The sequence below is a fragment of the Neopelma chrysocephalum genome, unplaced genomic scaffold (genome assembly GCF_003984885.1).
Source record: "Neopelma chrysocephalum unplaced genomic scaffold, ASM398488v2 Primary Assembly neopelma1_63, whole genome shotgun sequence".
Taxonomy (NCBI): Eukaryota; Metazoa; Chordata; class Aves; order Passeriformes; family Pipridae; genus Neopelma; species Neopelma chrysocephalum.
In genome coordinates this window covers 9,887,025-9,899,450 of record NW_020897720.1, presented here as the reverse complement: position 1 = coordinate 9,899,450, position 12,426 = coordinate 9,887,025, and the positions used below count along the sequence as shown (strand labels likewise).

The window sequence follows — 12,426 nt, the reverse complement described above, 5'->3', positions numbered from 1 at the left end:
AACACACAAAGCATCCACAGCTGCTCTTTGCTGCTTTCATCCCCACATCTGGCCCAAACCTCATGACCCTTCCACTGGGAGGCTCAGAGTCCTTCCTTTATTCCACTGGAGTTTGGGATTTATTGTACTGACTCTGCTTTTGTCCCAGATTTCATCCCAACTACTTGTCCTGATAACTGGGGAAGCCCCATACGCCCTTTCCATGAAAATTTCAGGAATGCATTTGTACGCCAAGCAATGTCCATTTTAACCCCCCAAAATGGTGAGCAGGTGAAGACAAACTTACTGAAACAGGACAGAGGTACTATGTTACCCATTGTGAAAGGGTTGATGGAGCTGAGTAACTGGGAAAAGCAAAATGTGGGTCGTGTTAAGAAATCAGGGCAAAAGCCTTGTATGCTTGGATGGGGTCTGGGTTTGGAGAGGGCAGAGCATGGTGTCACCTCTGAAGTCCTCCATGCTGGTATCTTGGCCTTCCTTCCATTTTCACATGGATCAAAGGAGCCAAGTGGCAACCAGACACCACCTGATTCTTATCCTCAAATGGCAGGAGAGGACACACAGCTCATATACACACCCCTGTCTTTGAGCAGCAGCACACTTTATGGCATTCAATCTATTTAATAAAATCATGCAGTAATTCTGATTAGTGCCTACCCAGAAGAGTTGCTGCTTACCCTTAGATCCAAAGGCTAAGCAGCAATAATCCAATCATGGTAATCATAACTTACTACTTTGATCTTCAGATAAAAGAGTCTATAGAAGTGCAAAAGTGTTACATCACCGTTATTTGGACAACTTCAAAGCATGTTATATACACTAATGAATTCTCCCAACACAGTCTGATGAGAAGTAATAGGAGGCAAATGTGTGAACAGAGGAGTAGAAAAGAAGAAGATGACTCCTCATATGGTGAAAGGGAAAAACAGTGAAAATAAATAGTTGTACACTGTCTGTAGGTGTGAGACATGATGAAGAGTCCACGAGGGTCCAGCTGCAGGAGTCAAGTGCATAGGATGCTCTCCCATAGGAGGAATTTTCTCTCCATTTCTTGAAGCTCTCAATAAGAAACAAGATCTCAGGCTGTGGAGAGGAAAACAGACGAAGGGGTCAGCTTTTCATCTCAGCAGTGCTTCTAAAACCTTAAAAAAAAATTTAAAAAATCACCAAATGAATCTTAGCAGGTGAAATAGGGGCAGCAGAAGCACTGAGCATGTTTTTCCTTCACAGTTTGGGAGTTTTAATGTTAAAAGACAGGCACATCTGTGCAGATAAAGCTCTTCTGAAAACACTGTATGGGGAGAGGAGATTCATTCCTCACCACTTCTACAAGGGATGCAGCATGCCCTTGTACAAAAAAGAAAGGCTCAGAAGTGAAAGTAGACAAAATCCAACTTGTACAGTCTTGGTGAGGGATCACATTTTAAATTAGAAATGAGAGAGAAAATGAAGGGAATATTTGAAATATTGCTCAGAGTGAAAATCCTCCAGTGCAAAAAGTACTCTGCCCCCAGAAGAAGACCTTTCTCTCATCAGATTAGGAAATCTGACAAAAACAGACCAAAAAAAAAAAAAATAGAGCAAAATGAACCAAGGCAAGGCACTCTGGAAGAGGAAGTCTGAACTAGGTTGTTGTAGCATTGCCCAGAAGTCTCAGAAAAAGAGCTCTAAATCATAAGCACATGTAGATGGCTGAAGAGGATCTTGGAAAAATGAAGAACTTGTATCTTACAATCCAAAACATATTAAATCTTTGGGAAAAGAAAAAAAAAAGCTTTTTCATTAAGCAGGCTTTGAAGAGCAGGCTGTGGGAGAGCATATGGAATCCTGCAACTCAGCAAAGGACATTGGCCCTATAGGCCGTTGTTTAGAAAGAAGGATGAGTGCTGTTAAATTTGGGGCCACCTGAGGTTGAGGAAGTTCCTGAGTAATGAATCTCCTGGGGCTCTCCAGCAACTGTTTCTGACAAATTTTTATGCTTGTCACCTTGTGAGTTTTTTCTCAGCAAAGCGAATAAATGTCACCAGAGTGAGAAAAATATGTGAAGAGCCTTTTTTACAGTGAAATTTTTGCTCAAAGGCATGACAAGAGTCAGGGTTTTTTTTTTTCCTTGTAGTGAAAGCTGGCAAAACTGCAGAAGAGGGATGACTTTGCCTTTCTCCAGAGCTGCCAAGCAGCCCAAAGTGACCACGTGCTTCTCAGCAAACCACTATCTAAGCACTCATCCCTTAAACTACCTTGTTTACAACACAGAGGGGCACACTGTGCCTCTACTTAATAGGATGACAGTGTATTTCTTTGGATCTACCTCTTCTGCCTTTCAACTACACTCTTCTTTTTTTTTAGGGTTCCACCTCACCCCTCTATTCTAGCCCTGTATTTGCAATGTTTTTAGCAGCCCTCTGGAAGAGTTGAGTGTATTATCCTGCAATTTGAGGAACAAACATCTCATTTCAGCAGCTGGGGATGCTGTGCAGGGATGGCAGGTCCCTCAATGAAGGACTTACCTCAGTCCTGCAGTTCTGCTCTGTGGGAGTGTTTTTATACCATGGGTGGTCCATGGGTCCTGCTGAAGTTGAAGGGGGCTTTCTGCCCATGTCAGTCCATGTTTGCTTGGCATCTACTGCTTCCAACACCATACTAGTTGAGCAGGAGAGTTGTGTTGGTTGTGTATCCACAGGCTTCATTTTTTGTCAGTTGAGGACCACGGGAGGGCACAACCTGCAAAGTGCTATTGAGTACATACATCACCCTCTGCATAGCTGGGCCCGTTTGATGCTGCCTCTGCCTGCTGGTATTGAGCGTCTCAGGAAGGGGAATTGGGCAAAGAAGCAGATCAGAGGTAAATTCCACCTGGTGGCCAATGCTTCAGGCCACCTACCCAGCAGAGGCTCATAAATGTGATTCATCCTCTTCTCCCACAGCTGGGAACTGAATTAGTGAGATGAAGTAAGCTACCTTGGATCCCATAAAGTAGCAGGGCTTCACAAGGAACAAAAAAACCCCAGCTCTTGGATGCTAGGCCTCTGATTAGGATGTTAGGTACCTCTTGCCTGTCAAAATGCTAAGTGAATGCCTTGAAAACAGCACGTAGCTGCTCCATGCAGTCATGCTTATACTTAGCACTGCAGCAATCCAAGCTCCAATGACTGGAGAACCACAAGTGGCATGATGCATTTCTGACTAAGCAGGAAAACTCATTTTAGAATGAGGTTTTGCCCACTAAAGGGAAACTGAAGGGAAAAAAAAGTGCCAACATATTGTGCAAAAGAAGAGATGAAACAGTAGGAAAGAGAGCATATACTGCTGTCCAAGGCCATTAGCTGAGGCAGAAAGTAACAGTAAATAAACTATAACTTATAATTAAAGCCTCACAGATACACATCCTCCTGTTGAATCTGGGAGATTCTGCATATTTGCAGCCAGCACGTTCAGTTGTTGAAGTATTTACATACTGAGCAACCCCAAGGCCCCTCCTTAAAAGGACTCCTGCTGGGATTCTGGTATCCAGATTTCCTCCTTCCAGCATGTTGGCTTTGGGGATCACATGAACTGGCATGGTTTGCCTGAAATTATGAGAAAGAGCAGATCTCCACCCCATATAAAAAAGTTACAAATTTTTTAACTTTTTTTTTTTTTTAATGCAAGAATTAGAGAAAGAAAAGCAGGAGAGAAACAACATGCAGTACCTCTGCACCCTCAGCTTCCTTACCCTGTCTCACTAGTTAATGTTACCCACAGGGAGGCAAAATATGTAGCTGTAAGCTCTGTAGAAAAGTTGTGAGGAGAGATGAGGAAGGAATTTGTACCACTGGGAGAGATAAATGAGAGTGTCACTAGAAAACATTCTTAAATCTGTGTTTGTAAGGGCTTTCCTAACACTTCATGTTAAAGCCCAGCACTGCAGCTGGGATTTCAGACTCTTGTATCAGGAGGTGGGGTTCAATATAAGTAAAAGCAAGCTAATATGACAAGAAAATTAATATTACAGCATGGACAGAGAAACATGGGATAAAATCACTTCAATTTTGTGACAAACAGTTGTTAGCTCATTCAAAACTATCTGTGGCATAGCAGAGCATAAGAGGATAAGAGGGTTGCAGTCTGTGTGTGATGGACACACCCAGAGCTGTTCCCAGCTCCACAACTCCACGCTGAGTTTCTTCCTCTGTCTGTGACTATTCACAGACTTTTTGAGCAAACCCAGGGTTCATGTCAGGGTTGGAGAGAAAATGATGAGTACAATTATGTCAGATGGTCTGTGACACAGAGAAAAAGCAAAGCTTTTTGCATTCACAAAGTCTAATGTTGAAAATTTGCTTAAAACGAGAGCAAAACTGGAGCAAAATGTTTGCAACTAATCCACTACTGAGTCAGACTTCAGATAAAACCACGAAATTGTCTAGATCAGTATCAAATTCACCAAGTAGTGTTGGAGATCAGAGGCTCTGTGTGGGTAGAAGACCAAAAGTGGATTTGACCCACAATCAGTAGCACAAGCATAGAAGAGCTTTTCTTTCAACAGTTTTGCATAAATTCATTCAGTGACAAATATGTCAGTTGACTAAGTGAGCCTTTATTAGACTTGAATTTAACAGCAAATCTGGGAAATCCTCCCAGAGCAACTATGGCTTTAGAATCCCAGATTTGCACTTCTAATTAAAACACTGTCAGTTTAGGTGTAATTCTCCATAAGAAATGGATTTGGGGAGGGGGAAGGGAGAAGTGGGAGAGAACTGAGATGGTGCTTGAGCAGTTTTTCATTGAGGTTTACTTCATGTATTTTCTGATGATCTTGCTAATGTTTCTGCAAAAATGTATTGTGCTCTTCTAATAAGATGGCAAAGCAGAGGCAAATTCCTGTCAGCTTTTCCTACCTTCCATGAGGGATAAGATCAAAGAGAAAAGTGTTTGATCAAGGATTGCATTTTGTTTTAAGAAATTAGATTATTGTTCCATGATTTTCTTTTTCTGTGAAGAATCCATCACTGCTAAGACTGAAACATTAAAACATATCTCTTCATGGGAACAAAGGGAACTCACAATTCTTTTCTGTTTTCTGCTGGCAAAATGCAGGTGGTTTTGCAAGGAAAGGTTTTTAAAAAGTCATCTAAGTAAGAAAATCAAAATTATTATTTTCATCTTGGTCATCTGCAGTTTTTTCATTAGGCAGATATAAAATAGCACATTTAAGAATTATCTTTTAAATTTACATGTGGTAGGTAAGGACTGAATGTATTATAAAAGCCAAAAGAATATTATTTGTAATGAGAAAGAAGAAACAAAATTATTTACCATGTCAAAATTGTACCATCTAGCATTTCTTTCAGAAATTAAACTTTAAGTAACAGAAAAAGGCAAAGCTTGGACAGACCCAAACCAACCATTTTTGGAGTGCTAATTTTAGAGGACATTTGGGACTGTTATCTTTACATTCCAATTGAGTATATTAAGGTTTTGTTTACAATTTCAGAGTTTTTCAAGGTGTTGAAATCCTGGTTCTCAGCCAGCTTTAATTTTAAGTAGATTGTGCACTGTGGATAATGAGGACACCGTATTTACTACTTACTTCTGCAAGGGTACTGTTTGAAAGGAGCATCCTGTTCTTACCAGTGTTCTGTGAGGGGTAGGAGGATCCCAGGTCTGGGAGAAAAGTGCAGATATGTGTGTGATTTTATACAGCACAGGCAGGGATAGAAGAAGAAACCAAGATATCTTCAGGTTGTGCAGGAAAGAGTCTAGGTGCAGAAGGAAAAACGCAGGTTGAAAAACGTGCAGTTCTAGTCTATCTAGATATTTTGTCCATTTCTGCATCCCAGAATTAGCCATTCATTAAAGCCTCTTTCACTCTTATCCTTGCTTATTTTAGCCCGATTTTTTTTTAGATCCTGCTATTTGCAAGTACTACTGTGATAATTAATGTGAATAAATAGACAGATCCAAATATCTGAGCCTTAGCATATCTTGAAAGTACTAACCATGTGCTAACCATCTCACCTTAGCTCTGCAGAGGACTGAGTTACTAACTCGTCAGCAGAGAGCTGATTGCTTTCAGGTTATGCTTGAACAGGTATAGGGACACGTAAATTCATGCAAGAGAATTTAAACTCCATATTGTTCATTAGCAAAGAGAAAATAACTTGAGCTAGATCTCAAGCTGCAGAACATTTGTTAGTCAAGGGGAAGGTTATTTTCTGTTACCTAACTCCAGAGTGAGATTTTCAAAACCTCAAAGTGACTTACAAGTATGAGGTCCACCTACTCCTCTGTGACTGCTCTTACTAGAACATAAACATAATTCTAAGTCCCACTGTTTTTGACCAGACTTTTAGCTCCCTAGTATTGAAGTCACTTCTAGAAATGGGACATTATCTCCTAAATTACAAAGGCACTTTTGCAAATGTTTCCCACAATGGAGGCTCTGCTGTTGTCCTGCTTGCTCTACAGAAGTAGCTGAACAAGATGGTAATGGGTATTGCCTTTCCAAGCACTTGCCATGTTAAGCAGTAACAGGCATTGGCTCAGAGTCTAAACAGACAATATGATCAGCCAGGGGAACTCAGATTGTTCTGTTTAACCTGTGTTCACTGCTCTTGAGCCGTGGGGGTGTCACATGGGATCGCATCTGCTTGTGTGATGTTTTTCACGACTGTTATTACATTCTTTACTGTGCTGCTCTGTCCTCACAGAGCCTTCACCACTGGCCAGCTCTCCCTTGTGTTAAATGCTGCACAACCACGGAGCCGAAGGACCGTGTCCTGTAGAGCCCATGTGCTGAGTGTTTGCTGGGTGTTTACAGCAGTTTTGATTCGCAGCTTCCAGCTCCACGTCAATCCAGCAATGAGGGCAAACACTGCCCACTAGCAGTGTCTGCAACAAAACATCATGCACATGAAGCCCCAGCCATGCTGTCAGACATAGCAAGCTGCTGATCTCCTTTCCTTTCCTCCACAGCCTATGAGAGTGAACACTCACTCCCCTTCTCACAGCATCTCATGCCATGAGGAGGAATGACCAGCACCAGCAGCAAACACGGCCCAGATGATGCATCCTGTCCCACCTGTTTCCTAGGAGAAAGGAACTACAGCCCCCACTCCCTCTTTCCCCACTCCTCCCTGTTACTTACCAGTCTCAATACCCCATAGTTACTTTTCCATGCTGTAAATGCCAGGTGCAGAGCTGGGAAGCATAAGCCATCTGCAGCTGATGGCAGGCAGCACCTGTGGGATTAGCTGGTAATGAATATCACCAAGATATTGAGGGTCTAGAGGCAGAAATTCGGCTGACTGGCGCTGAAGGGATTGAAACAAGTTGCAGAAATATCCCAGCTTCATCAGGAAGGAAAGGCTGTATAATTTGCAGCTGGAGATGAATGTGATTATTTGCCATGTAAATGGATTTTGCCAGCTCAAAGTGGCCTTCATCAGCAGAGATTGTTGTATTTGACATTATCTGGTTACTTTTGTTTAATGCCTCTGTGCCTTTCCTGAGCACTTCCTTCCCTAAGCACACATCATTCAGACTAATTTTTTCCTCTTCCTCATCAATCTGAAGACGTGTGAGTTGAATCCATAGCTGCCTCCCTCCCTAGTCCCTCTCCAAATATGAAACAAAAGGTAAAGTCTTTTGGGCTGACAGTCCTGCAGGCTGAGTATTCTCTGCAGATGGGAGGCACGATGGTCACATTTATCTCACCTAACTTTAGCCCTTAGCTGGACTGGGATATCTCTGTTACCATCTGATAAACCATATTTCTGTGGCATGACTCAGATCAGCAGAAAGGCAATACTGAGACATGATCCCCCATGGAGAAATAAATGGTGTTTCTCACAGGCAGGTCCTCTTTAGTCAGGCTGTCTGGCTTTATCAAACAGCACTGTGTGTTCTGTTCTGTCTGGGATAGTGGTCTGCATTTAGAGAAGGAGTACATAAATAATTTAGACAGCGTGCATGAATACTACACATCATTCTAAGATTATCTTCCACTCTTAAAACTATTTGAAAAGATTCTATTTTAAATTAATACCTCCTTGACTTATTTGCCTCTACAGCTGTTGAATGGTTACAGTTAACTGGCTATTTGATTGCAGCCAATGCAAAATACCTAGATTTTAAAGCATTATTATGAACATCTTGTCTAACCATCTGCTGAATACAAAACAGAGAATGTCAGTAGGCAAATTATTCATTAAGACTGTAAGTCCTCTCTGAGCTTCAATATGTCTTACAGAAAAACGCAGAGGTTGTATTTTTAAACTTCAGGTGATGGAGGAGCTGACAGAGTGATCACAGCTGGGCTGTGTGTCTGCTCTGGTGCTTCTTCCTGCCCGGAGCCTATGCTACAACACAAACCTTGTCAGAGCTGCTGTGGATGGGCAATGCCCTGCCCAGCTAAACTTTCTCTTGGTTGTATCCGTATCTTATTATTGATATTATTATATAGCCTGAAAGGAATTGAAAATCAAAGCAAATTCAGTCAGTTTATTGCTGGGGTTTTTTTCACTGTGCACTTTTTATCCCTGCTCTGATTACACTGACACCTTGAAAAGTAAATTAAGAGCTGAGATAGACCTCTGGCTTCCCTGGAAGTGTCTGGAGAACGTGACTTTGGGTAAATGGCCAGGTAAATGATGGGCCTGCAAGAGCAAGCTGCTGCTTTTGGACTTTCACCCTCCTCCTGTTTGACTCTCCCCTTTGTGCCCAGGTCTCTCTCCGGCCGCATAGTTGGTGGCGTCTGGTGGTTCTTCACCTTGATCATCATATCCTCCTACACAGCTAACCTGGCTGCCTTCCTCACCGTGGAGAGGATGGTTTCTCCCATTGAGAGTGCAGAGGACTTGGCCAAGCAGACAGAAATTGCCTATGGGACCCTGGAAGCTGGCTCCACTAAGGAATTTTTTAGGGTAAAAAGGAAACTTTAATGCAAACATTTTTCTTAACCTCTTGTTTGACAAGTCCTCCAGGCCTGTCCTCTCTCATCCTCAGCTCAGATCTGTTTTTTTTCTCTTGCTTCCCCTCATCATGTTATGACCTGCCAGAAGATTGGCAGTGACTCCAGTACACACGATATTCTGTAATTGTGAACACAAATATGGAATATCTGTGTGCTTCCCCACATTACCAAGGAGCTTCTCTGAGCAATTACCAAAGAAACTGTCTCCTGATTTCCAGCTTGGCTTGCCCTTGGTTTGATCCACAAAATCTCTCCGTACACAAATATGTGGCAGAAACGAGGGATTGATCTGGGCCCTGGTGCAGAAGTGGCAGGAGGTTCATTAGCATCCTGTCACCCTTTTTGTCTTCCTTGGCCCGTCTGATATGTGGATGTGTGTTCAGTCCAAGCTGGAAATGCCGGGGGGCACCCAAACCTCTGTTAACACTTGTGTTGGGTTTGTGCTGTCCTACACAGCGATCCAAAATAGCAGTGTTTGAGAAGATGTGGACATACATGAAGTCAGCTGAGCCCTCCGTTTTTGTGAGGACGACGGAAGAGGGGATGATCCGGGTGAGGAAGTCCAAAGGGAAGTATGCATACCTCTTGGAGTCCACCATGAACGAGTACATCGAGCAGCGGAAGCCCTGCGACACCATGAAGGTGGGAGGTAACTTGGACTCCAAAGGCTATGGTATTGCAACGCCAAAGGGGTCTGCACTGAGGTAAGTAGCTTGGATTTGCTTCCTTTTGCCAAACCACCCAGCAAATCAATGTATGCACACAGTTCAATCTCCATTGCCATGCTAATCACGAAAGCTTGAGCGAGGAGGTGGGGGAGGAGGAAAAGGGGTGTGAAAACTCAGTGTGATGTGCAGAAGAATAGTGCCCGCCTCCCACTGAGCAGCAATGGGAGCATTTAAGTCTTCAAGCCCTGCATTTGGAAACTGGATCCTGGCTGATCCACTTGCTATGAATGTGTCTGCTGTATGAGGTGATGGCAGGGGGCTGCTGTGGTGTAACCATTGGTTTCACAGAGCATTATCCGGAAGGGACGCTCATCCTGTGCCATGTGAACTGCACAGCTTTGCAGAGTATGGGATTACCCTGGCTTGGATCCATGCTTGCAGAGGGAGTTCTCATGGGGAAAGCATTTTGGTGTTTCCTTAAATGAAATGGTGTTTGGAAGAGGTGGGAGGCCCGTTTTGAAAAGCCCTGCAGAGGGTGAGCATTTTCATTCACTGAGTCAATTCAGATCCTGGCAAGCGCCAAATTTATGGCAAGTCCAAAGGGGCACAAGTACTGCATTTCTGAGCCCAGACCTGCAGCTGCCACGTGCCTTCACCTGCTGACCTGTAAAAAATTTTCAGAGAGCTTCCTTTAAAAAGAAAAATCTCTCAAAAGCCCAGAGCTGAGTGAGTAGCAGAGCTTGGGCACTGCACACAGCCATGGTGCTGCACATGATCTGCCCCCCCGCGAAGTGCATCATGAAAACTGACCTGCTCAGAGCATGATTACCATAGTCCACAAACTGGGATGGTGATCCACATCAGAAGTGTGGTTCTTTTTGGCAACAGCCATGCAAGTTCCTCACATTACAATCATGAGGAATGTGAGTTGTAAGGATTTAGTAAATTCTCAGGAACTATAGCTTTAATTAATCAGAATGACGTTCCAACTGATTTAGTTATTTATTGAGCTATTTATTAATGAAAACATGTTGACCAGAAGCACACGCGTGACCTTACACTTGTGTGTTAACATAACCCAATGCAGAGACATGTAAGCCATGGTCTCTGTATTACTAGGAACCAGATGAGCATTTGCTGAAGGATTTGTCTGGTCACACAGCTCCCAAGCCAAAGCCAGCCCAGAGAATCAAAGATGTATCAGCTGGTAGTGGATGAGACCCAAGGATTTTGATTACTACATTTCTTAAGTCAGCTCACATTAGATTCAACACTTCCCATATCAGCAGTATCTTTAGAGAAGCTGATGTGACCACCTCCGGGTGACAACCAGCACCTCCAGTGCAGATGGTCCAGAAGGCAGTTCCTGCATCCAGTGTGGTTCAGGCTCTGAAATGACTCAGAGTTCTCCAAATGAGGGTAGACGTATTCTCACAGCTTTGAGATGCTTTCTGTTGCACACTTTACACTGTTTGTTTTCAGTCTTGCAAATATGGAAATTAGGATACAGAGCTGATTCTATTTATTTATTTATTTGTTTAAAAATCAATCTTGTATCCTAATTTTGGTATTATAAAAACAAACAAACAGGAACATCCTACCTGTCTTGTAATTTTTGGCATATGAAGGAGCCATTTATCATTCTTGTAAGAAAAATAAACCACGAGAAAAAAAATTGCATCAATCATTTTATTTTTGCCCCTCCAAACATCCCTCTGCTAGGCATGATTCCAAAACTTCCTAACCTTTCTTTCTGTTTCCTCTTTTTCATTCCGGCTGCATGTAGAACAAATTTCTTATGGGCCTAATTGCAAAGGAGGAATGCTTGATTTTCCATCCGATGGTGTTTCTTTGGAACAGTTCTTGTCCGTTTTTGTCCCATTATGTTTGTTTTGTTCCCGTTGTTGTAATTGTTTTAATATTAGTAGTTCCCTACGGTCATCATGTAGTGTCTGTTTCCCCCTTGGGGTCGTGAGAGGTTGCCCTGAGCAAGGTGACGTTCATGAGGCGTCTGTGCAGCACAGTCAGCCTGTCTCTTACTCAGTCTCCATCTTCACTCACTTCCATCCACGGAGTAAAAGCTCTGAGCCAGGTTTGGAGGAGGTTTGTGACCCAGGCCTATCTTAGATCAGGTGTGTTTTAGAAGCTGGGCATTGCAGCTAGACCAGTTTTCCTGCATTTAGGATAGCTGGTTAGGAAAGGATCCTGGAGAGATGCTACATGAGCATTCACCCTATGCTTTCTAGCTTCTACATGGGAGCGCAATGCCAAGATTTTGCCACAGAGGAATGAAAACAAGGTTCAAAATCCAGAAATAATTCTACATGAGGTAACAGGTGCAAACCTCCCTCTCAGGACATCAGTTTGGTCTCTTGGGCTGCTAAAACAACTTACTCCTTCCTCCTAGGAGAATCTGGCTGTGAATATCTTTTGACCTCCAGATGTTAAAAGTTAGTTGCATTTGCACCCTTCTCCGAGAAGGGTTGTGAAGGGAGGGCAGAAATTGCACCTTTCAACACCAGCAAGGTCAAGATGTGATCCTGTCTGGCATGAGATAGTCATCCTGCTGCGAAACACACTCATTCACCCAGCAGGAGATCTTCTCCACTGTTGGACAAGTGATCAAAAAGAGGAGGAAAAGCCAAATTATCCAAAATAGAGGAAAGAAAACTCAATAAATTCCATGTGAGTCTGGACTCAAGAAATAGAGAGGTTTTTGAGATGGAGATATGTGAGGGCAAGTTCTTCAGAACAGCCATATTGAAATTAAAGTTCCATAAAATAGAAGTCAGCTTTCCTGGGGTC

General features: G+C 42.9%; 1 protein-coding gene across 7 annotated transcripts in view; it reads left to right on the top strand.

Annotated features, from left to right (window-relative positions):
- The window catches only part of GRIA1 (glutamate ionotropic receptor AMPA type subunit 1), a 120,242-nt gene that overhangs the window by 91,513 nt on the left and 16,303 nt on the right, over positions 1-12,426 (top strand). For all 7 annotated transcript variants that reach the window (XR_003534151.1, XM_027682938.1, XM_027682936.1 and 4 more), the window contains 2 exons: positions 8,705-8,903; positions 9,410-9,657. Coding sequence is in view for 6 of the 7 variants with exons in the window: in XM_027682938.1 (XP_027538739.1) it covers positions 8,705-8,903; positions 9,410-9,657 (447 nt within the window). In the remaining variant the exon portion in view is untranslated. The remainder of the gene's footprint in view (positions 1-8,704; positions 8,904-9,409; positions 9,658-12,426) is intronic.